The sequence below is a fragment of the Camelus dromedarius genome, chromosome 23 (assembly GCF_036321535.1).
Source record: "Camelus dromedarius isolate mCamDro1 chromosome 23, mCamDro1.pat, whole genome shotgun sequence".
NCBI lineage: Eukaryota > Metazoa > Chordata > Mammalia > Artiodactyla > Camelidae > Camelus > Camelus dromedarius.
Genome location: NC_087458.1, coordinates 12,250,003 through 12,275,407, shown reverse-complemented (window position 1 = coordinate 12,275,407; position 25,405 = coordinate 12,250,003). Strand labels below are relative to the sequence as shown.

Here is a 25,405-nt window from a genome sequence, read left to right as displayed (position 1 = left end):
CAAGCGTTTTTGAGGGAGGATAGTACCATTTCCAACAAATCTCTCCTCTCTCTGATTTCTGACTTTTGTCTTTTTATTGAAGTGTCGTTGATCTACTGCGCTGTGTTAGTTTCTGGTGTGCAGCATAGTGACTCAGCTATTCCTGACATTTTGAATATCTCTGTTAGAGCAGTAGGGACAGACTACTTTGTAACATAATTATTTGTGTGTGAGTCCTATCTCTCCTGCCGATGGCAAACTTTGGAGGAAAAAAAAATAAAAGGATTGTATCTTGTTCATTTTTATTTCTTTCACTTCTCAGTGCACATCTGGAGAGAGAATAGGTGTTTAAAAAACATTCATTGCAAAAAGCAGGTAAATCCTTGAGATAGATTTAGACCAGGAGTAAGAAGACATTTGAACAAAATACAGTCCCCTCCAAGCCATCCTCTAGTCATTTTCATTTCAGCCAACTCCATCCTTCCTGTTAGCAAAGCCAAAAATCTTGAGGCCCATCTTTGACTCCTTTCACACTTCATATCCAGTCTATCAGCTGATAGTAAAATCCTGTTAGCTACTCTAAAAATATTCGCATATCCCACCTACCTTTGCACATATTGTGCTCCCATTCTAGGCCAGTTCACTGTCCCCTGTCACCAGAAATAGAACAAGAATCTTCTAACTGGCCTCCCTTTGTCCACTTTGCTCCACGTAGCTATTAAAATGTAAGTCAGATCACGTAACTCTTCTGTTTAAAGCACTCTGCTAACTTGGTTGTGGTGTTATTTATACAATGGAATACTACTCAGACCAAAAAAAATAATAAAATAATGCCATTTGCAGCAACACAGATGGACCTAGAGATTGTCATTCTAAGTGAAGTAAGCCAGAAAGAGAAAGAAAAATACCATATGATATCACTCATACGTGGAATCTAAAAAAAGAAGACAAGAGGACACTAATGAACTCATCTACAAAACAGAAACAGACTCGGAGACATAGTAAACAATCTTATGGTTACTGGGGAAAAGGGAGTGGGAAGGGCTAAATTTGAGAGTTTGAGATTTGCAAATATTATCCACTATATATAAAAATAGATTAAAAAAACAAATTTCTTCTGTATAGCACAGGGAACTATATTCAATACCTTGGAATAACCTTTAATGAAAAAGAATATGAAAACGAATATATGTATGTAGGCACATGACTGGGACATTGTTCTGTACATCAGAAATTGACACATGGTAACCGACTGTACTTGAATTAAAAAAAAAACAGAAATTTGCATTTACTATTAAAGTAAGTAACATAATAATCTTTGTAGGGTGGAGGAAAGAGAAGTGGAATATCATATTTCCCTTTTTTTCTTTTACATTAATATCTCTAAAATCTGAATGCATCTTGCAAGCAAATAGTGAGTCATAGTTTAATTGTATTTTTTTTTCCTTAGAGGCACATAAAGTAATGATACATCTCAGAGTCAGCAGTTTCTAAAATTTGAGGAAATACAGTAATAATAGCATCCTTAGAAGCATTTATCAAGTGTCAGGCAATGAGATAAACATTTTCACACTCCTTATTTCATATTTCACACTAATTACCCATTTTAGGAGGTAAGAGTTTAAATAACTGCCCAGGGCCTCTCATTGAGTAAATATTAACTCAGATTAGAATCTGACTCTAAAGACTGGGTGGGACCTCACTAAACTACACAACCTCTGAAACTCAAAAGATTTCAAGTTCACTCCTGGCTCTACCATTCGAACCATGTGGGACCTGAGCAAACTCCATACTTTATTTGGGTCTCCATTTCCTTGTGTGTAGAGCAACGGGCGGAAGTAGACATGCTCTAAGGCAGTGGTTCCCAAAAGCTAGTCCATAAGCCAATTGCTCCGGAGTTGCCTGGGAAGGTTCTAGAATACATGTTTGTCAGCCCCCTCTTAGAGATTTTTCTCTGGCACATCTGAAGCTAAGCCCAGGAACCTGCACATTTCTAAGGTTTCCCAGGTGATTCCGCTGTGCAGCCAGTCTTCGGAACCACAGTGCCCAGATCCCCCCAAGCCTGCACACAGGCTGAGTCTCTGGGGTCACGCTGGAGAGCCAGAGAAGTTCTCACTCACGGTCCCACTGGGCTTTCTTGCTGGCTGTCATGTATCTCTAGTCACCGAGCCATGAGTGTAGTGAGAACTGCTTCTCGGAATATCTCAAGTAAACCAGAAATGGGAAAGGAGGGTCGTGTGGGGTGAATCATGCTATTATTGCAAACAACTTCCCGACCAAGGCACTGCTTATCTTGGGAACAGCAACCAAGACATTTTAACAGAGCCGCTGTGGCTGCGTCTGCCTTCATGAAACATTTCAGTTCTGTTACATCTCCTGGGCTCAGGAATCCTTTCTCTTTTGTGTTCTAACTAAACTCGGGTACCAGCCCCTGGCTCCTCAGCCTCTATAGATTTATCCCACATTCACCTCCTGCATCCTGGAAGTGGGTATTGTCTACAAACCGGGGCGTGTTCCTTGTAAAATAAGTTATTCACTGTTCTTCACTGGAGATTCAATAATGCTGTGAAGGCAATTTAAAAAAAAAATGGGAGCTTTCCCTATTTAACAGAGAGAGAGGGAGACAGAGAGACTGAGGTCCCCCTAGGACACCCTATTTGGTGTAAAGGAGAACCAGTTCCCTCCCCCAGGGCTCTTGGTGCTCCTTATGTATCACTGTGTTAAAGCTGTGCTCCTCGAGTGTGCTCCCAGGACCAGCAGCAATCACCATCACCTGCAGACTGGTTAGAAATGCAAATTATCAGTCCCCACCCCAGACCTACTGGATCAGACACTCTGGGGATGGGGCTCAGCAAGCTGACTTTGATGCACATTCAAGTTTGATAACTAGAGGAACTGGGCCACAAGAAGAGGCTTCTATTCTCTGCATAAAGACAGTGCTAAATGGTGGGGGGGAGGGTACAGTGCAGTGGGTAGAGCACATGCTTGGCATGCACGAGGTCCTGGATTCAATCCCCAGTACCTCCATTAAAAAATAAATAAGTAAATAAATCTAATTACCTCTCCCTCAACAAAAAAATAAATAAAAAGACTAAAAAAAAAAAGAAACTGCTAAATGGGCCAGAGCTCCCCTCCTCCTCATCCTCTCCAGCCCTTCCATCACACAAAGGGGCTTATGTCAACCATGTGTGGACAGCAGAGTGGCCACAGCATTGATGAGAACTGGAAGGGCTCTCCCTGAGTCAAGAAGGGAGTCTCTGAACCTCTGAACATATACAGAATTGTTGGAGAGGAGGTGTTCAGGAGGATAAGTGACACGTTATCCCTGCTGAGAGGCAATCAAGGGGTGAGATGTAAACTTGGCCTCAGAATCATCCAGTCAATCAGCAAATCTCTCACATTTACCTCCCACAGACTTCTGAAGTCCAGCTATTTCTCTCCCTCCCCACTCCTCCTGTGCAGGGCCCAACATCCACCACCTCGTGATTGGTCTGTATAATGCCTTCCAGCTCGTCTTCCTGGTTCCCCTATTGTCCCTTCTCCATCCAGTAACACGAATGAGCTTCCTAAAGCCTTATTCTGACAGGAACCTTCTAACAGCTTCCCAGGATTCCTAGGACGATGTGACCCTAGAGGTCTACCTGATCAGGCCTCAGGCCACCTCTCTGGCCTCATCTTGGGCCCTCCCAGCCCTTCACTCTCTGAATCCCAGAACACTAGTCTTATCTCACAATGGCACAAAGTACCTTCAAACCTCAAGTTCTCTCTAAGCATGGTGTTCCCTTTGCCTGGAAGGTTCTTCCTTTCTCCTCCTTTGCCTGCTAACTCTTGCTCAACCTTCAGCTCTCAGACCCCAACCCCCTCAACTCAGAGAACTCCTCTGAGCCCCCAGCTAAATGGGGAATCTCTGTTATGTGCTCTTATAATGCACTGGTTTTCTTTACAGCACCCTCACAACTGTAGTATAAATAATTGTCTAATTTTGGTCTCCCCCATAAATCGTACATGTCTTAAGGGCAGAGATCTTGTCTATATTTCTCCCTGTTGTCTCTCCAATTTCTAGTAGGGTGTCCAGCATCAACTGAGTGCTCAATAAATGTCTGTTGAAAAAGTGATAAAAGAGGAGTTTTCTATTGTTCATTATTACAAGACTGAAAAACAAAGACCTGGTAAGTTAGGAAAAGACAGTCCCTACTACTGTCATGTAACCAGACAGCAAATATCTGAGGCCTCCTTACAAGTCTGAGTCATGACATACTTTACTGTTACCTGTCTTTATAACAAGTATATTTATTTAATGACTGTTCATGTATTTATTTAATAAATAAGTTCCTGCTATACATCAGGTACTAGTCTGAAGATACGGTAGTAAACAAGATAGATAAACATGGTTTTTCTCATGGACCTTATCTTTTAGTAGGGGAGACTGATAAAAAATAATAGATTTTTAACAATCAAATAGGCAATCAAATTGTCTATTTGACAATTGCTATTATTAGCCATTACTATTTCAGGTAGTGTGACAAAACTATGGAAAACACTAGAACAATTTTATTTGGGGGATAAAAGTGATGATGGGGGGATGGGGGATTCTTTTAGGTCACAACCTTCACCAGAAATGTTCTGTTTTACTTGTGCTTGTTTAACTCCTTATTGAACCTGTGAGCAATTCTGAAGATAATAATCATATCAGATTCTTTCTTTTCCCCTTTACCACCTGCCAATACAGAGCATCATTAGATGCTCAACACACATTTGGCAAAAGAATAAATAGGCAGAGAGGTAGAGAGACGCGTAGACGGATGAAAGGATGAATGCAAGGATGGATGGATGGGAACTGTGAACTTCCCCCACATGATGAATTTTTCAGAGATGCTATAATTGTTTCATTTCTCTGCCCCAGAACCTCCCAAAGAAGATACTCAGCCCATGTTTGCTGAAAAATTTCATTTCAGAGGGCAATGCTTTCCCCAACGAGGGTCAAGGTTTGTCAGAGTGAACCCTATCTTGAGCCCAGTTCACAACCATCTCCAGAGGACAGGGAGCAGCAAGGATGCTCTTTCAAGGGCCCTGTGGGCATTGGCCTGAGAGGAAGAGAAGCTCTGGCATGAATATTAGTCAGTGGACGATCCCCAGCTCAAGCCAGAGTAAGGCTCTGGGTCACAAGTATTACAAACCATCTTCAGACAATGGAGCGGAGCTGGAGGTCTACACACCGAGACCAGGGAATGTAAAGATGAGGACAAGGAATTCAGAGACAAGGGCCAGCAAAGCAGCCATTGGGCAGTTTCTTGGTGAATCAGAATTCCCAGGAGCCTCAGAGAAAGGACACAGGAAAACAGACAAGCTGATCCTGGACGGCCTTTTCCATCCTAGCAGGTCTTTGAAACCGGGATGAACCTTGGCCCAGGGCAACCAACGTGGCACTTCTCAGCAGTACCAGTGTGGTTTTCCTATTGAATATGCCTATTTTGGGTAACCTCCTTCTGTGGAAGGGATCCCGGCCAATAGCAAAGACTCAGAACTGCCAAGTAGCCCCAAGTCCTAAATGTCAGGTCTCCTTACCTTTCCCCAAGCCCACTTCAACCTTTCTCAGAGCCCGTCAGTCTGGCTCGGAGCTCCACATCATGAAATATAAGGAAGCATGAAGAGGCAGAGAAGCAGCAAGGGAAGCAGAGACCCTGCAGCAAAGAACAATCCCCTGACTTTGCCTGCTGAGTCGTCCCGGTGGTTTCCTGACGCTTCCGCTACCCACCAATCTCCTGGACAGAGAAGCCAATTCACTTTTCCAGTTTCCCAGAGTGGAAAACTACCAGCACCGACTGCTGCTTGCCCAGGCGGGAGCCCGGTGCGTCCCGAGCTCTGGTAGGGCTGGCAGGCAGGCTGAGGAGCAGCAGCTGCCACCAGGCCCCAGCTTCCAAGAATTATTTTCATACTGTGCTGCCAAAGTTGACAGTCTGAAAGGGCTGCTTGTTCCGTGATGTTTACCATCTCCCTGTTCGCTCCAGACCACAGGCTCCCCCATCAATGAGTGTCCTATATGCAGCTTCCAGGAAAACACACACAGGGCACACACGAGGCCTGAGGCATGGAGAGCTGACACCTGGGCCTCCCTGGGCACACAGAAGATAAGACTGACCAGGGTTGGGGAGGGGTGCGGTTATTGGGGTCAATCAGGGGATCCAAGACAGTCCATGGCCCAAAGGAATATTTGCAATCATAGAACTTCAGAAACAGGACTTCAGGCCAATGCCTTCAGGGGCTCCATGTTAAATACCAGAACTTCTAAGGCCCAGAAAGGTGAATTGACTTACTCAAGGATGCACAGCTGGCTAGTGTAACTAGGACTGCAATGCAGATCTCCAGAGCCCTGGTTCCTCTGTCCTCACACCCAGGCTACTGTGACCTAGTTTTTCCAGTTTCAGAAAAGCCAAGGTGGTACAATTAAAGAAGCTGTTGTTAGGGCCCCTTCTGTCCACAAGCTGTACCTCGCAGGCTACTTCAGATTGGTAAACATCTGCATAACAGGGTCTTGCAAGGTGCTGAGGAAAGTTAGGTGGGTTCCTTTAGGTGCAATGAGGCTATGCTGCCAAGGCCTCTTTTCCCCGGATTGAAATTCTCCTTCAGAATAGTCCTTTACAATTGCAGTTTTCTTAAAAACCCAGAAGTCATTCTAGAAACAACTATTGCACAGTTCCAGAAGAGGGGGCTCCCCGATCCAGCTGTATGAGGGTCAGACAAGATACGTCTTCTTCCTGGTTACCGAAGTCAGTGAAGACCTCATAGTAAAACAATGTGCCCTTTCCCTCAAAACGGAGGTAAGTTGAAGGCAGCTGGGTAACCATGAAGTTAGGCATTGGGAAGAAAGCTACAGCATGGTTTAGAATCAAAACCGGTCTATGCTTAAAACTTGATTCTGCCATTTTCAAATCGTGGGACCCCAGGGCGAGTTACTAAGCCTCTCGGAACCTCAATCTCCTAGTCTTTCATAATCCTGCCAAGCAGGGTTGTTGTAGAGATTTAATATAATGTATACAAAGAACTTAGCATGTTTCATAGAAGGCAGTAGGGCTTAATAAATGATCTAGGAGGAGAAGAAGGAATCGTTTGTTTTCAATACTACATCCTTAAACAATTCCGAGGTTTTATGGCCTTAGAAAGATTACTTGAAGTTCAAGCTTCTCAGTTTACTGGTACTAGTAGTACTTGTTTATAAGGATGCTGTAAGGAAATATGAGCTAATCTATGTCAAGTACTTAGATAGTAATGTTTAGAGCAGACTAAAGCTTAGAGTAACGCTTGGAGCAGTAACACTTAATAAAGGTTAGGTGCTATTTATTTTTTAACTATTCTTACTGTGATTCATTCTAAAACAAGAGATTGGAATTGGCTTCTAAAGCTGTACAAGATACTAAATAAACAAATAAGTGAAGAAATGTGGGTCAGGGAAAGAGAACAGGGACAATAAGGGAAGCTGGAACTAAGGTTAATATCCAAAATATATTAACATTCGGTTCTACACCTTTGGCTGGTGATGGGCCTCAAAGCTGTCTCTGAGCTTCCTAGTAGCCAATTCAAAAAGCAAAGCATAATCAGGTAACACAAATCATAAGGGCAACAAGGTAAAAATTAACTTTTTATTTCTGATTCCAGGTGGGATGCAGTAGCTTGCAGTAACCAACACTGGTCCCTGAGAATACCTGGAAGATAAAATTTGTAAATCATTTATTTGCAGGCATCTGATTGCTGCTGAGGTAGTGAGAACAGAGGAAGGCAGAATCTAAGAGTTGAGATGACTTCCATGGTCAGGTTTAGCCATCTGTCAGCTGGGGCCAGGGCAAGAGGCCAGCTCTGGGTTTTGCACTGGTAGAGGGTCACCACAGGACAAAATCTCAGAGCGTCTGAAGTAGACCTGGGATCCTTCTAGCAGGCAGCTTTTTTCTTGCTCAGCACATTTGCCGAATGTCAGGGTTGTGTGGAGAGGCAACATACAGACCTAAGGAGAAACCCTCTGAAAGGCAGAGCTGAGCTCTTGAAAGTCTGACAAAACAAAGATGAGAGTTCAGGACCCACCAGGAAGAGAGGCCACAGAGGAAACACAGGGGTTTTTAAAAAGCAGTGTGTGACCGAGAATTCAAGCTTATGCCTTACCAATTGCCCATAGCGAAGATATTCTACCCTACCAAGTAAACGCAGCCCCAAATGCTTTAACTGTTGGCCAATTGAACTTTGGGCTCACATCTTCTTGAGAAAATCCAAGATCAAACCCCTTTCTAAAGAGAAGGCCACCCTAGCCTCACAGAAAAGTGGGCCAAGCTAGTTTATGCCTACATGCAGGGCACCTATAGTGGCTGTAAATAAAGAAAAATGTGTTTAAATATACCCAAATTTTTATAAATTTCTTACTCTTGGCATTTCAAGAGAGGAATTCAGATTTATGCTCATAAGAGAAATTAAGGATTAATTTTATTTAATCAAGAACACAGCTAGTAGCCAAAGATACATCATGTTGTTGCTACCATCATTGGGGGTGGTGCTGCTGGTGGTGGTGGTGGTAATAGTACAGCTATCCATCACTACTGAACAAGTTCTTCAATTAAAAAAAAAAAAAGCTGTAACAAAGTCCTGAATATTGGTCTAACCTACTAAAAATAAACCAATTAATATTGTAGCTCTCTCAAGGTGGATTTAGCCTATCCCCACAGCCAAGGTTCCCTCTGTGCCAGGATAAATCACGTCTCAAGTTAGCAATGCTTTTACATAGAAGATACACTTCACTGTTAGACCCCTGACCATTGCTTCTAGCACCCAAAAGATTAAATCTGAATTCTTCCTTTGAAATGCCAACGGTAAGAACTTTACACAAATCTGGGTGAATTTAAACACATTTTCCCCCATTATTTGTAACTGCTAAAATGTTCTGCCGATAGGTCAAAGCAGGGAGACCTTAGGCTTTTAGGAATAAGCACAGAGGCTGCTCCACCTTTGCCAGGGGAAGGGCTCTCCCAGCCCTCGGACGCCAGAGGCTGGACCTCTTTGCCCTTTACGTGAGTAGCTGCAGCTCAGGGAACGTCAGTCCATCATCCTCCTACTTAGCCCCCCCACCATTTAAAGGGAGGATATTCTATGTCCCCTCCTTAGCTTCCTGACATCGCCAGATCAAGTCTCACATGGAATGATTTATATCCTTTTTTGTAGCAAAAAAAAAAAACACAGAGAAACCAGGGAGCTTCTTGACTTCCCTTCTTTCCCGCCTTCTCCTTATTCCTCAAACATTTATCAATTTCCTACATAAGCCAAGCACTGTAACAGGTGCTGGTCATGAGTACACATGAGGTCATCACCACACTAAAGAAGACAATGGCCAAAGTCATAAATATCTATGAAGCAGAAAAAAAAAGTTTTATATTTTTAAACAATTCATAACCTCCCACTTAAGCCAGGAAAAAAAAAAAAAACCTCATTGTTTTGAATGTCTTAACTTTTACTTTACTTTACTATGTATTCAGTGTCCAAACCACCAAAAAATCCTGGGAGGCCTATCTTGCCACATCCACGCTCTTTAGAGGCCTGCTGGCTAGGACCAAGAGCTAAGTCAACAATCAGACTGTTCTCCCCAGAAAAAACACACTGTCATAGATTTGCTTGCCCTGGGCACAGGGCCCTGCATCTCTTGGAGTCAGGATGGCCAGAGGTCGGGGTTGATAGAACCCCTCATTCCCCAAAGGTAACTTGAGTCTCTTTTGGAGACCACAAGGGACCGTAATAGTCACTAATGAGCCCTTTCTCTTTCCTCTGCTTGATAGAAACTATTGTTTTATAGCGTTTGGGTTATTTTAATTTCCTTCTTTTCCAAAAGTAACAAATCACAACCCTTGATATCTGCATATAACTTTCAAATCCCATTGATGTCTGCTACCTCATTTGGTCCCTCTACAGGAACACTATGAAGTGCAGAAAGCAGAGTTTATGCTTCCCATTTAATATGTGAGCAAAGTAAGGCACAGAGATTTACCTAAAGTCAAAAGATGGATAATGACCGAGCTGGAACCAGAATTTAAATCTCTTAATTTCCATTGCCATGGTCCATTCACCACCTAGGTTGTCATCACACTGAGCTTGGTCAGACATACTCCCCACACTGTCTGCAGCGTGAACGTAGGGTCAAGAAGAACCACCAATTTGGGGAACAATCTGGAAAGAGGGCCCAGAGAGGCTTATTGCCTGCTTAAATTTTGTGATGTCCTGATCCAGGACTGGTTGAAACCTTACAGCAAAGGGAACATGCATCCTGGGACGGAGGACATGGCGTGGTATTTTGTTATCACTGGGTAAAGGCAAAGCCTTGATTGGAAAGCACTTGTCACATACTGAGGATCCCAAAATGAAGTGGCTCCTGATTTTGGTGCCACCTTAACCTCATCTTTGCCCTTCGACCCTTCAGCAACAACCATCTCCACACTCTTGTTTTGCTTTTTACATCTCTGTGCCTTTACTTAAGCTTAAATATTCTCCCTTCCTCTTTTCACCCAGCCTGGCCAATCCTTTATCTCTGGCTCACTATCGTACCTTCAGTATCTCAACAGCATGACACTGGGGACTTGATGCGACTGAGCAGCACAAACATTCTGTGAGTCTAACATTCCAGGAGGTGATTAGAGCACAGAGGTGGAAAACAGGTTGGCCAGAGGTGGACCACATCCCAGCTCTGCCACTTGGCTAGGTTAATGACCTTGAGTGAGTTACTTAATGTTTCTATGCCTCAGTTTCCCCTCTGTGAAACTGGAATCATGAGACGACCAACTTCATAAGATGATTGTGAAGATTAAATTTGTCGACACTACTTAGAATGGTACCAGGAATATGTTAAGCTCTCATTAAATATTAGTTGCTACCATTTGAAACTTGCATTCTCTTCTCCCCCATTTGGCACAAGTGAGTGCTTAAGGGGCAAATGAGTTTCTGTTATCCCCAGAGAAAGATCCGTTTACTGGCAGGAAGGATACCAGAGGCCACTCTCAGGCTAGACTTGACAAACAAACACAAAAGCAAGAAACAGCCAATCTGGGCAGCAGCTAGCACTGCTCACTTAAGAGAAATTCAACCAGGGAGGTCTCTTCCCAGCCTTTTTATCTCCTCCTGCGGACCCTTCTCAGGCCATACAAACACACACATGCGCAAACACACACACACACACACACACACACACACACACACACTCAGCCTTAGCACCTCAGGCCTGGTTTTGGAAACCCGGAACTAGCACCACATTCTCATTAATAAACCCTCTCAGCACATCTCTGAGGGCATGAATGATGAGAACCCAAGGAAACAAAAGTGATTTTCCAGTTGGTAAATGTATGTAGGTAAAGTAGCAAGTATCAGCCTTGGTGGGAGACAAACTCTGTGCAGAAGGGAACCAGAGCATCTCTAGTGCTTTTTGGTTTCTTTGCAAGGCCGAGTCAGTCCTGAAGGGCTTCTGGCTTTAGCCTTGCTTGCTGAGTGTGCTAGTGAGACCAAGGTTCCAAGAGTGCATCCTACATGATCCTGTGGGCTTTCTCCATTCCTTGGCCTCAGGCTGACCTTCAAACCCAAACTACCTCTCACCTCCATAAATGCACATTGGAATTTGCAGAAAGGAAACCATAAGGCTGCACAGCTATACATGATTATTGGGGAAAGGTAATTTCATCAACTGGCTCCCAGTGGGGTGGGTATCTGATGGAAGGAAACTGGGCAGGGAAACAGGAGCCATGAGTCCCTGCTTTACCACTAGCTTTGTGTGCGGTCATGGACAAACCACTCACCCACTTCGACAACCAGTTCCTTTACCGGTAACATGAGGAAGAAGGACTTAAGTATCTCTAAGGTCCATTGCAACATGAATAGCCTAGAATTCTAGGTCCCTAAACCCTAAGAACTCACTGAATATCGATGCTTAAAAAAAAATGTGATGAACATAAAATAAATTTGGAGTCATCAGGAGAAGAACTCCCCTCTGAACCCCAATCCCTTAGTGTCTTTGTTTCTCCTTTCAAAGTGGGAACATTCTAGACACCAAAGGAGGACATCCTCACCGCAGGGCTCTGAACTGCTACAAGCTGCCTACTTCCCACAAGGGAAAAATGCAGAATGGAAGTGGGAAGTCCCAGCACTGCCCTGCCCTGGCTCTCCACCATGGATCCTCAATGCCTGGGCTGCCTGTTGGGGAGAATGGGGTATTTCTCCCTTTTCCAAGTGCAAGGAGTTGTCATGAACCAAGTCAGGAGAGTGGCACCAACTGCCCCTGTGCTCTTAACAGGTTACTTACATCCATTCTCCCACCTGGAAATCTATGTGTTTCTGGGTGCTCAATGGCCACTGAAACACTGATTTTATACCCCGTGGAGAAGACTGACCCTGGTGGCTGATCAAACAGCTATAATAGCTTGGCGTATTCTGTACTTCATTGTGGAGTCTGGAGACTTCTCTACCCCATGGAGGTCCTCGGCTCTTCCATTAAGTCCAGGAGCCTCAGCCCAAGTTGGGCAAGAGGGTCCTTGACTAATGGACTCTACAGGAGGATGGAAAGCTGCCCCTTTGGGTCCCTCACTCATCACCCTCCTCCAGGCAGCCTACCATGTACCCTCCCTCCCTCCTAGACCTTGCAGATGCTATTTCTTCTGTTTAAGAGGCTTCTTCTTGGACCCACCTCTAGAGAAAAAAAATGCCCTAGAGCAGGTGGCTTGTGGTACAATGAAGCTCCTGCAGGCGAGGCTGTGGCAGGATTTCAACCTGTCACGAGGGAGCATTTTAGGCTTTAAATTAGAAAAATATTCCTCAGCTAACTCCTATGTGCTTAGCCTCAAAGTCAAGGTTCTCATGACATTCAGACTTTAGATCCCTGAGCCTGGGAAGTGGCAGGGTGTTGGGAACAAATGGTCTTTCTTACGAAGAACAGCCACGCAAGTTCAGGGACCCTCTTTCCAAGCCCAGAGCCCATCAATATCTTCCAATCTGGACAGCAAAGCTCCCACACCACCAAATTACAGTAAATTTGTGACAAAGGGTCTCACAGATTATCTCATCCAACTTCATCTCACTGCTGGTGAAAGGATTAAGGAAGTGCAAAGAGAAGTATAACGACATACTCTGTGTCATATAACTAATGTATGACCAAGCCAGGATTGTAACTAGGGTTGTTCTCAAAATAATTTTCCAAGTGGGTTAAATATTATTTTCCAAGTGAACTGCAAACCATTCATTAGAATGTTCTAGTAACATCCAATTTTTTTGTTGATTTGTAGAGATGCTTTTCAGAAATTGTTGGTGCAATTCTTTGAGGCAGATACCAATAGCTAAATGATACTCCTGAGCCATGATTTTGACAGAGGGGACTGCCTCAGACTTTTCCAATGACTTCCTACTTGAATTGACAGTCAGTAGGTGCCAATCCCTGATGCACTGCTGCAGCTGGAAGATGGGGAGGCGTACTGCCCACACTTCCAGACCATGTACACACACCTGTATGCCAGTATTTCCCACATGGACTTGCACAGCTTCCATTGCAGCCCCTCGTGACAGTGCCAGTTTCAACACTGCTCTTACTGGAAATGCCACTAACATCACCTGACCCACCACCTGCTTTGCTGCCACTTTCAAAGCTCCAGCGCTGTAGACCAGAGAGCCGACAGCCCCACTGCCATCAGACCTTGACCTATGTCACATGAGCACTATGCTGCTGCCTCCATGGGGGTGGCACCTGCAGGAGACTCATGCTCTCAAACTATAGAGAATTTCTCTGTATATCAACATTAGTCACCCCCTGTTGGCATCTGCTGATTTCTCTAGATTAAAACTTATACATATTCAATATCCTTATTATGAATCCATCATATTAAGACAGAAGGCTCACTGACCAATGCTCATGGTGAAATGTTCAAAATGAGCTTAAATCAATATTTGTTTTAGACTTTATACGGTAATTGAATTTAATGCTTAGCCCAGTTACTATCTGCCAAACAGTATTTGCACTTAATAATCAATTAAAATATATTTCAATATTTTAACAATTCATAATTTAACATTTATATAATTTATAACATATGTAATTTATCATAATTTATTTATATTTAACAACAATTCAGTCATTCAACAATATTTTAATAATGACTGTGTATAAGATTTGTTTATAACCCAGGTCTCCTGATTTAACTCCAACATCTCACTTATTTATGCCATACGGCCAGCCTGTGGAGGACAGAAATCTAACTGGCAAGAATTTACTTTTTTACTTTCAGTCTTTCAGTAACATCAGTAAGGACTTCTGAAAAGTCACCCTTAAATTAACTGCATTTATTATGTACATACCCCATGTCCATCATTGTGCCAGTCACAATCCTCCATAAGCCCGAAGCCTTGTGACTAGACTCACCAATCACAGCTTCCCACTGCCTGGCCCCAGCTTAACTTAGTGAAATACAAGAAATGGAAGAGAGAAGGACTATGCCTTCAACACACCTCAAACATTCCATGTTCCTTTAAAGAGTTTTGCAAGTCAAGACCTTTATTTCTTTTTCCTCAGCAGAAAGAGCCGATAGAAATAGTTGATGCCAGGAACAGAGGGAGAAATGTTCTACAGATAACTGCCTGTCTCCTGCTCCAGGGCTCTAGCAGTGCTGTCTAACACATAAGGCTAGCTCTCTTGGCTTAGTCATGTCATGAGGATATCCTCATGTCATACCAGGCTCCATGAGTGAGCCTAGCATCAAAACATCCTACCATTTGTGCACTTTTACCAACTCTTCCTTGGAGACCAGAGCAGAGAGAATGACACTTGTTAAATGGCTTATTAAACGTACTAGGACGCAACCAAACTTCAACTAGGTGAGAATAGCACAAAGCAGAAAAATGAAACAATGGTGTCAAAGTTCAGATCTGAGATGCACCAACAAATGGTAGAGCACCTGCCTAGCATGCACGATGTGCTGGGTTCGATCCCTGGTACCTCTGTTAAAGAATAAATACATAAAGATAAATAAACCTAATTTTCTTCCTCCCCCCAAAAACAAACAAAAAAAGAAAGTAATAAGGCACTGAATTTATTTAACTAATTGAGCATTGATTTTTAAGGTGTTTTGATTATACCCTGTGACAGTATAAAGAATATCTCATGGAAGTGGAATTTTTGTGAGGGGAAGACGGTGAGCATTTCACAAACGCATGCCCGTGCCATATGAAAAGGAGGAAATGAAAATGCCCTCGGGAATCCAAATTCATGGATGGAGTCCTGGACTCTCATACACTGCCAGGGGTGGGCCGTTGGTAAAAATCACTTTGGAAAACTCCTTGGCAGTTTGAAGAAAAACAGATCATACACAACATATAGCCAAGCAATTGCACTTCTAGGTATGTACCCAGAAGGGCTGAGTATATGCCTCTATCAAAAGACCTTTACGAGAAGGATTGTAGGAGCTTTGTTCATAATGAGCCCAAACTGTAAATGATCCAAACTTCCATCCACGGTAGACTGGATAAATAAAATATTCAAACAAAATAATATTATATAACAATGAAAAAAAATAGTCACCAACTGCATGGAATGACTTGGATGTACATCAGAAACACAATGTTGAATGGAAGAAGCCAGACACAAAAGAGTACTTATGCGTCATCTGATTCCACTTACATAAAGTACAAGAACAGGCAAAACTAATTTATGTCGTCAGAAAGCAGAATAATGACTACCCTTCCGGTGAGGGTGGGGAAGAGAGCAGGAGGAGAGCTTCTGAAGTGCTGACACAGCTCTGGTTCCTAATCTGAACACTGCTTAGGTGGACGTTCTCAGTGTGTACAAGTCATCACGTGGACCACTTGTGCCATACACATATTCGTGGCAAAATGAAAAAACGACTCCAATCTATCACACTTCCCTGTGTTCAACCTTCCCTGTGTAATTTTTTGTGCCCTCTCACTCTGGCTCTGGGCTTAGCCATGTGACTTGCTTCAGCCAATGAGATCTCAGCAAACATGATTTAAGCAGGGACTTGAAAAATGCAGCATGTTTTCCCGTCTGCTCTTCCTGTGTAATTTCCATTAAAACTTATCTATGCTAATCTGCTGGAGGAGAGCAGAGTGAAATTTCCCCAGTCATCAGAGCCAAGGTTATCCTTGATGAGCCAGTAAATAACCGGCTGATTCCCAGATACATGCATGAATCCAGAGACCAGAAGAACAGTCCAACCAAGACTAATCTGAATCACCAACTTTGCATGGGTTGTTAAGTGGCATTACTGTGGTAATAGACAAGTGATACAACTATATACTTCAGTTTAAAGTTAAAATACATATGTAATAAAAAAAGTTGGGAAGAGGGGACTAACATAACTATTTTTGAGCATGGCCACTCCCCGTAGGAAAGAGAAACTGCCTGAGATACTATAAGACCAGGGTCCCAAAAGCATACTATGACATCCAAGCAAAATACAAGCCTTAACCAGCCAAAAATAACTGGAAAACCAATCTACAGAAATTCTCCAAGGCATCTACAAAGTCTCTCCTTCTGTTTTCCAGCAGATGCAAAAGCAAATGGTTGCTTCTTCCACCTCCTATTTAAAAAAATTTTCCTTTCACTCCACTCTACTCCATATAAGAAGCCCTTTCACAATATTCAATATGTTATATAGAGAGTATATTAATTTCTGTTCCTACTATGGCCATGTTTTACCATGGACATTAAGTTAAAGGGGAGGGAAGGGGGAATGACCCTTTGGACCCCTTAGCAGTGCCCTTCCCAGCGTAAACACTGTTGGCTTTGCATGTTGAGCTGGTCTTCCAGCATGTGGCTGAGCAATGGCTGTGTTACCTGGATTAACCTGAGCTTTTGCAGAACCCAAGATAGGCAGCAGCAGGAGCAGCACCGAGGGCATTCTGGGAATCAGGATCATCTCAGAAGATGGTGTTGGAACTGGAGCCTGCAGCCCAGCAAAAATGCAGGAAAACAAGAAAGAGAAGCAGAGGAAATGAGTGAGGCAGATACTGTTAACATGAAGGAACACAAGTTGCACAATTATCTTTGTGTTCTTACAGTGTTCATTTCTATATTTAGAACTTCAAATTATAGACTTTGATAGTTGAATGGGCCATTCAATAGTCACATAATAGAAGAATTTTAAAACTCTGAGACATTCAATAGTTATGTAAGACAAGAATTTTCAAACTCTTATTAGACCATGCACTCATGGAATTAAAATGAACAAAACTACAGGCAGGTAACAAAGTTTTACTAAGATAGATACTTACCCAAATTGTCAATGGTGATAAAGTAAAGCTTATGTTTATGATGCTTTCATAATTTTGACATTGATTCCAGTATGAAACCAAGAAAAACATTCAATGATGTTAATGTGCTTGCCTTTCAGAACATGCAAGGTCAATATTTATCCTAATTTATTAGCTCTGGAGTGGTACCTGGGATTCTGTATTTTTAGGTTCCCCCAGTATAATCCATGTGGTAATGGATTAGAGTTGAGACATCAGTATGAACTCGTTTAGTTTAATAGAGATATAGATGGCTACATATGGAAATATTTATAGATACGTGGGTACACAGGTTAGCACACACACATATATCTATCTCCTTGCTATATCAGCTAAAAGGGTCCAGAAATAATGACACTCAAGAGCAACGAGCAAACCTAGCGCCCAGATCTTGATTTCTAATACCATTCTCCAATAAAAGGAACCAGAGCTCCTTGGAGAAACTGCTGATCCCAGAGCTGGGACAGACGATTTTGGAGCATCTTTTAGTGCCAGATAAGCATAGAGAATATTTTAGTGCCTCAAATTGAGAAAGTACACATACCAAAAAAAAAAAAAGATGGGGACATGTCAAAGGAATGCAAAAGCCAACAGAAAGAGTTCCCAATGGCCAAAGCTGCAACAAATTTAAGCAACAAAATAAAGCAGTACTGGATTATAACTCACATATAAAATATTTACAGTGAGATAAATAAATAATTGAATAAATAAATGGGAAAGGATAGACAAATTTTCCTTGCAAAATAATTCTAAATAAATTATGGAGATACTCTCTGCTCCTAAAGAGGTGGTGCATAACCACCCCTCCTACGCCCCACCCCCTACTCCTTAAGTGTGAGCTGCACAGAGTGATTTTCTTCCAGAGTATAGTATGGAAATGGAGAAAGTAACCTTTCAGTAGAGAAACATAACAAACACTACCTCAGGTCAGGTGATCAAGATTAGCATCAACTTTGATAAGTGTGTATCCTTGATACGATGTGATGAAAATGGCAGTCTCTGAGGTCTTTCTCCCCAAAACCCACTACTCCAGTCTATTCATGAGGAAACCATCAGACAGATCCCAACTGAGGGACAGTCTACAAAGTTCCTGATGCATTATCCTCAGTACTGTCATGGTCACCAAAGACTAGAAAGTCCCAAAACTGTCACAGCTAAGGGAGCCTAAGAAGACACGACAAATAAGTGTAATGTGACATCCTGGATGGGATCCTGGAACAGAAAAAGGACACTGGGGAAAACTGAGGAAATCTGAATAAAGCATAGACTTCAGTTAATAATAACATATTATAATTGGTTCATTAACTATGACCAATGTACTATACTAATGTAAGATGTTAATAATATGGAAAACTGAGTATTGGGTAAATAGGAATTGTGTGTACCATCCTTGCAATGATTCTATAAATATAAAACTGTTCAAGAATAAAAAGTTTATTAAAAAAGAAAGTTTCTTCTAGGTGACAGTAATAATCGACAAGTGTTGGATCCACCATTAGAAAAAATACGTAATACAAAATTATAAAGGGAGATGAAATTCCTTGAAGCTGGGGTGATGAGAGAAGGTTCCATGAGGAGATCAGTGCATGATCAGATTCTTGAAGGATGAATAAGATTTTAATGGGCAATAACTGGAATGTAGTAAATAACAGGATGACATAGCGAAGATATTCTTTTGAGGAAGCAGAAGCTTTCTATAGTGTTTTCTAAGCAGTTGAACTCTGACCCACCCAAAGTGGTAAGGGGAAAAAAAGGTATTCAAATAGTTCTGCCTGAAGAGGATGAAACCAAAATTAACCAAACACAAAAGACTTAAAGTGGCCCCAAGGAAGGGAGCAGGGGTAAGTGACCACAGACCTCAAAGGGTGATGGGAATAGTTTCATGGCACTGATTTGGATTTTTATATGTCTCGGTGCCTACTCACTGCCAACAGCAGGACCACTGTGTTTCCATAAATGAGTCCACAAACAAACACGCTTAGAAAAAGAAACACACAGGCCGGCCTTGGAGACACTGGTCTTGGCTGTAGTCTCGCGCTAGCCCACAGCCATGATCCAGGATGTCCTTCTACAAAGGCCTGAGCTCCTTGTGAGCAGCCATTCAGCCTTGTGAGCACTGCCTTGGCAAGCCACCCTCTCCTAGAAGCCTTTTGAAGAACAGTCCTACAATTACCTCCTTGTGGGTTTTCTGCCATTACTTTCTCCCCTCCATAACCGTCCCCAGAGGGAAGTTCCTTCTTCAAGGAATGTCTCCTACACCTCATTCCCTTCACACATTGAATTTGCTTCTATTAGGTCCTCCATAACATTGTTCTAAAATTATCCATTTCATCATTAGCTTCAAAATGGCTCATTCTCGTAATTCCAAAAGAATACTTTATCTCTTGTACAAAGTAGGTGCTCAAAAACGGTTTTTAACTGAACTAACCAGAACTTACAAGTTGCTCAGAAAGGGTTGACTGAATTTCCTTTTTGAAACTGTTACTTGGTTTCAGGCTGTGAATCTCCAATACCAGTGGTTATTTCTGCTTTGTTTACTTAAAATTAGGATGTCCAGCAGCTAACAAACACAAAAGAACCATCAATAAGCCTAGAAGTACTATAGCTACACCATGTACATCTAACACGTGCCCAGGACTATCTCATGTAATATTCACAGTAACCCAATGAGGGTTGTTCTCATCAATAAGGTAACTGAGGAGGAAGAGGTGAAACTGATGTGGTTACACAGTTGACAGGCTCACACACGAACCCAGGGTTTGTATTACTCCAAAATCCACTTAGGTTGTTCTGTTGTTCTTTGTTCTGTTTTCATTTTTGCTTATCATCATACCACACGCTCCTTTAATCTGGCCTCTGCCTACCTCACCAGAGCTAAACTCCTGCTCCACCTTTCAACTTCGGTCACATTCAGACTTCTTCCATCTCCTACTGCCCCAGGACCTCTGTCAAAAAGTTCCTTTCCTTTCTTTGTCCAGTTCAAATCTCCATTCAGTGGTCACTTCCTTAGTGAAATATTCTCTGACCTTCCTGATTGTGCGAGCACTGAAAGCATTTTATAATTTTTCTACATAGAAGTGATCATAGTTTCTAATTATGTATCCATCACTGTGGTTGTCTAGTTAGTGTCTGCACCCCCGCAAACCCCATGCTTACTGTACTCATTGCATTTTCAGCACTTACCAGAGTGCGAGACAAACAGTTGCAGAATGAATTAATGATTGTCTTCAGCCACATATTCAGTGATTGCATCTGGCTGTTCTAAATTCCATATCCTAAAAGGAAGTATCCCCAAAGCTTATGATAACTAGACAGCACTCTTTTCTGCCTCTTTGAATAAATCTTCCCAAGGGTTCAATACTTAAGCAATATGACATGTGAACAGAACCCATAAATATACATGAAAGAATTTCAAGGAGATGGAAGGCCCTTCTCTACCCACTTCTTTGGTTAATAGTACAATCTCCTTCAACAAAAAAGTGTATTCAACCTTAAAAATAAAACTCAAAATGCATATACCCCCTGTCAAGTCACTGGCTGTCATTCATTCATACAGCAACGATTTTTCCAAAAGTCTCGTACATGTTGTTCTAGGTGCTAAAAAAGGCAGAGAAGACTCCTGCGATTGTGGTGCTTATAATATATAAGCAAACAAGCAAATAAATAAGAAATCTAAAGAGACATATGTACCATGAAGACAATAAAATGTAGCAATGCGACGACGAGTGAATGAGGGCCATTTCAGGTTAAGACGGTCAGGAAAGACCTCTCTGAATATGGAATTGGCAAAGAAATAAACAGAACAATGAAGAGAATGGGCAATACTCATATATACAAGAAAAGACTCACATATATAAGTAGGAACTTTCTATATGAGAAAAGGGGCATTTAGCATTGGTGAAAAGTTTCAGGTGATTCAACAGCCTTTTCAAAAACAAAGAAAGGTATGTTCACACTGCCCCCGCCAAAATAGAGTCCAAAATGTAAAATCAGAACTATAAAAGTATTTCTAGAAAATGCTGAGAATCTGCTGTGAGCTAAAGGAAGACCTGCATAAGTAAGACATAAAAAGCAAAATTAGCAAGTGAAAAGAACGATACATTTTTCAACAAAATTCAAAACATCTTTGAAATGAAAGACATCATAAACTTAACAGACAAGCAGGTCACTAAGATAAATATTTGAAATTTTAGACCAAAATAATGTGTAACGTATTTTTCTGGCATACATAAAGAATCTCTATAAATCATTCTTTAAAAGCCACTAGACAATGGGCCAAGTAAATAAAAAGCATTTAACAGAGGAAACAATATAACACCGGTGAACATCTAAAAGTACTCAACGAGCGTACTAGAATCAGAATGACAAACACCAAAGCCATGGTTGAACACCAATTTTATCCATCAGCTTAGCAAAAAAATTAAGTGTGAAACTATGAAATCAGGCAACACTGTGGGAAAATAGATACTCTCATACTCTGCCACTGGGCATATAAATTAGAGGATAACTTAAATTAAAAAATGCACACAGACCCTGATCTAATTCCATTTTTTATTATTTACCCTAGAGAAAGATTTAACATTATGTGTACAATGAGGTGGGCACAAAAAAGTGCTTTGCAATATGTTTTTAAATTTTATTTTATTGTGGTAAGAACATTTAATACAGGATCTACCCTCTTAACAAAGTTTGAAGTGCACAACACGTTACTGTACATCAGATCTCTAGAACTCGCTCGTCTTGCTCAGCTGAAACTTCATGCCTGTTGATGAGTAACTCTCCATTTCCCCCTCCCCTCAGCCTCTAGCACCTGCTGCTCTGCTCCTTCATTCTATGAATTTGACTATTTTGGATCCCTAATATAAGTGGAATCATGAGGTATTTGTCTTTCTGTGGCTCCTTATTTCCCTCAACATAATGTCTCAAGGTTCATAATGTTGTTACGTATTGCAGCATTTGCTTATTTTTTAAGGCTGTAATATTCCGTTGTATGTATAAGCCACATTTTCTTTATCTGTTCACTTGTCTTAGGACATTTAAGTTGTTTCCACATCTTGGCTATTGTGAATAACGCTATAATGAACATGGGAGTGCTAGTATTTCTTCAAGATCCTGATTTCAATTATTTTGGATAAACACCCAGAAGTGGGATTTCTGGGTGATATGGTAGTCCTATATTTAATATTTGAAAAATCTCCATAATGTTTCCCATAGAGGCTGTGGCCAACTGATCTCCAAGAAGAGTGCCAAGAACAGATAATAGGGAAAAGGAGTCTCTTATATAGTGTTAAAAAGTTAGATATTCACATGCAAAAGAATGAAATTGAACCCTTATCTTATCATATACACAAAAATCAAATCAACGGGGGTTAAAAACTTAAATGTAAGACCTGAAACTTTAAAACTCCTAGAAGAAGATAAAGGGGGAAAGCTTCGTGACAGGGGTCTTGGCAATGACTACACAGATACGACACCGAAAGCACAGGCAGCAAAAACAAAAATAAACAAGTGAAATGACATCAAACTGCAAAGCTTATGCACAGCAAGCAAGACAATCAACAGAATGAAAAGGCAACCTACAGAATAGGAGAAAACGTTTGCAAACCATATATCTGGTGATTAATATCCAAAATATATAAGGAATTCCTATAAATCAATAGCAAAAAAAAAAAAAAAAACTAATGAAATCCCTTAAAATGGGCTAATGTAATGACTTCAATAGACATTTCTCCAAAGAAAACATACAAATGGCCAACAGGTATATGAAAAAATACTTAATACTGCTAATCATCAGGAAATACAAATAAAAGCCACAATGAGATATCACTTCACATCAGTCAGGTTGGCTATTATCAAAAAAGAAAAAAATGAAAGTTATAAACTATGGCATATTCCTACTACGAAATACTATGCAATAGTTTAAAAGTATGAGTCAGAGTTACATGTAGTTACATGGGTAGATGTTCACTACATGGTCTTAGGTGAACAAGCAGGTTGCAAGATTTATGTAAAGCACACTGTATACTTTTATGGATACATACACACAAACACACACACACACACACACACACTCTCTCTCTCTCTCTCTCTCTAATATACTTTAATATATACATAAAAGATCTCAAAGTTAAACACCATACTGATAACCAGCTCCAATCTAGTGCACACTGTAGTATGTGAGGACAGAGCAAGGATCCTTGAAAGGCAAGGCTGATGACAGCAGTTCCCTCAGAGATTGCAGTGTTTGGCAGGGGAGACTGGAAATGGTGATCAAAAGGAAACTCTAGCCTTGTCTGTCACGTTTTGATTTTAACAAAGAAAATAGGTTCCTTGTCAATGTCATTCACATTAGTTTTTCTGATCAAAAAAAAAAAAAATTCCTGGGGGACGTCTGTCAGAATCTCAAGGGTGCTTTCCAACCAACCATGTATATCCCACAGTTTCAAAGTGTGGGGTGAACCTGAGAATCACCTGTGGCACTGAGAGAGGGTATCGGTTAATGCAACTTGCAGATACAGAGTAGAAGCAAAAGACAGTGAAGAATTGCTACGTATGCTTTTCTTTTTTTAGAACACTCACCCCTTAGTGAGTGCTTACAAATGCAGAATCATCAAGCCTGACAACAAACCTGAAAGGAGAGATTACCACCCCCTTTACAAACTAGGAAAGTGGGACCCGAACTCACTTCACCCACAGCCTAGGCAGGCTTACCTGGTCTGGCTGCTGGTTCCCATTCATCACTCTGAATTATACACAGTTCTGTCTGTCTTTCAAGCCAGACCAGGAGTCATTTAAGGTTAGGGGCCTTGCTTCTCTCTATATCAAAATCAGATTAATTCTGACTTGACTGGGTCACAAACTAGAAAAAGATACAGTTAAGACTCTTCCAGTCCCTCTGACACCATGGCCAGTGCTATCTTGCCCACAGCTCAGTATTTTCCAAGGAACATCAGTGAATATGCAGCTCAGAGCGAATATGTCCTTTGTAATGAAAAACCCACTTCCTTCTTCACAGTTAAAAATCCTCTCCCCTAGCCAGCTGGACGAACACTCCAATCTGACTCCAAAAGGAGCCATGACTCAGGACCTCCCTGATCTGGTGGGAGATGGTTGACTCTCCATCTCAGGACTGCCCACACCAGGATCTAGGCAGGCCATGGTTCAAAGCCATCAGAAAAACCAGGGAGTCAATGGAAGATTAGGCAGATGGGAGTGTGATAGCCACAGCCAGAAATTACCAGGAATTTAAAAAAAAAAATCTAAAATTAAACTTCTTATATTATCTCTATACTTGGGTGAGCTTCCAGAGGCTTCTTTCTGAAACACAGTAAGGGCCACATCATGGTTTAAGAGCAAGCCATCAGTACATCCTGCCTGACACCATCCCATTCTGGGGAGAATTCTACAGGTAGGGCTTGCTCCTGGTCAGTCCTGGGTCTCTAGAAGGTCCAGGTTATACACACCTGAGGAAGTACCACAGTCCTCTTGTCCAACTGCCTTAAAGAGTCAGACCATTTCTTACTTTATGATATCACTTATATGTGGAATCTAAAAAAGCCAAACTCAGAGAAACAGTTAAGTTGCGGTTACCAGGGATGGGGGTGCAGTGGAGAGATACTGATCAAAGGGTACAAACTTCCAGCTATAAGATGAATAAGTTCTGGGGAATCTCATGTACAGCATGGTGATTAGAGCTAATAATACTGTGCTTTATACCAAAGAGTAGATCTTCCATGTTCTCACCACAAAAAAAAAAAAAAAAAAAAAAGACAAACAACAACAACAACAAAAAAAAAACAGGATGAAGATGTTAGCTAATGCTATGGTGATAATCATTTTGCATTATATAAATGTATCAAATCAACTCACTGTACACCTTAAGCTTACACAATGTTATATGTCAATTATATCTTAATAAAGCTGAGGGGAAAAGTCAGACCATTTCCCCAGTAACAAGGTTTACTCTAGCTCTCAAATAGGATAGAGAGTGAGGGTAGAGCCAGGAACCTTGGGCACTGAGCACTGAAATGACTTTCGAACTGCTGAGTGAGAAAGGGTAAGCAGGAGATTCGGGTCTCTCCCCTCGCTCACACACCCAGAGATCTCGGGGTGTGAAGCTCTCTGTCCT

At 41.7% G+C, this 25,405-nt stretch overlaps 1 protein-coding gene across 5 annotated transcripts in view; it reads right to left on the bottom strand.

Moving 5' to 3' along the window:
* The window catches only part of DDR2 (discoidin domain receptor tyrosine kinase 2), a 133,520-nt gene that overhangs the window by 44,817 nt on the left and 63,298 nt on the right, over positions 1-25,405 (bottom strand). For 3 of the 5 annotated variants that reach the window (XM_010984421.3, XM_064477940.1, XM_010984420.3), the window contains one exon: positions 16,823-16,931. The exons of 1 other annotated variant lie outside the window; for it this stretch is intronic. In XM_010984421.3, the coding sequence (XP_010982723.1) occupies positions 16,823-16,904 (82 nt within the window). In that variant the 5' untranslated portion in view covers positions 16,905-16,931. Of the gene's footprint in view, positions 1-5,544; positions 5,567-16,822; positions 16,932-25,405 lie in introns of those variants that run through there. One more of the 5 variants, XM_064477941.1, reaches the window with a different exon arrangement.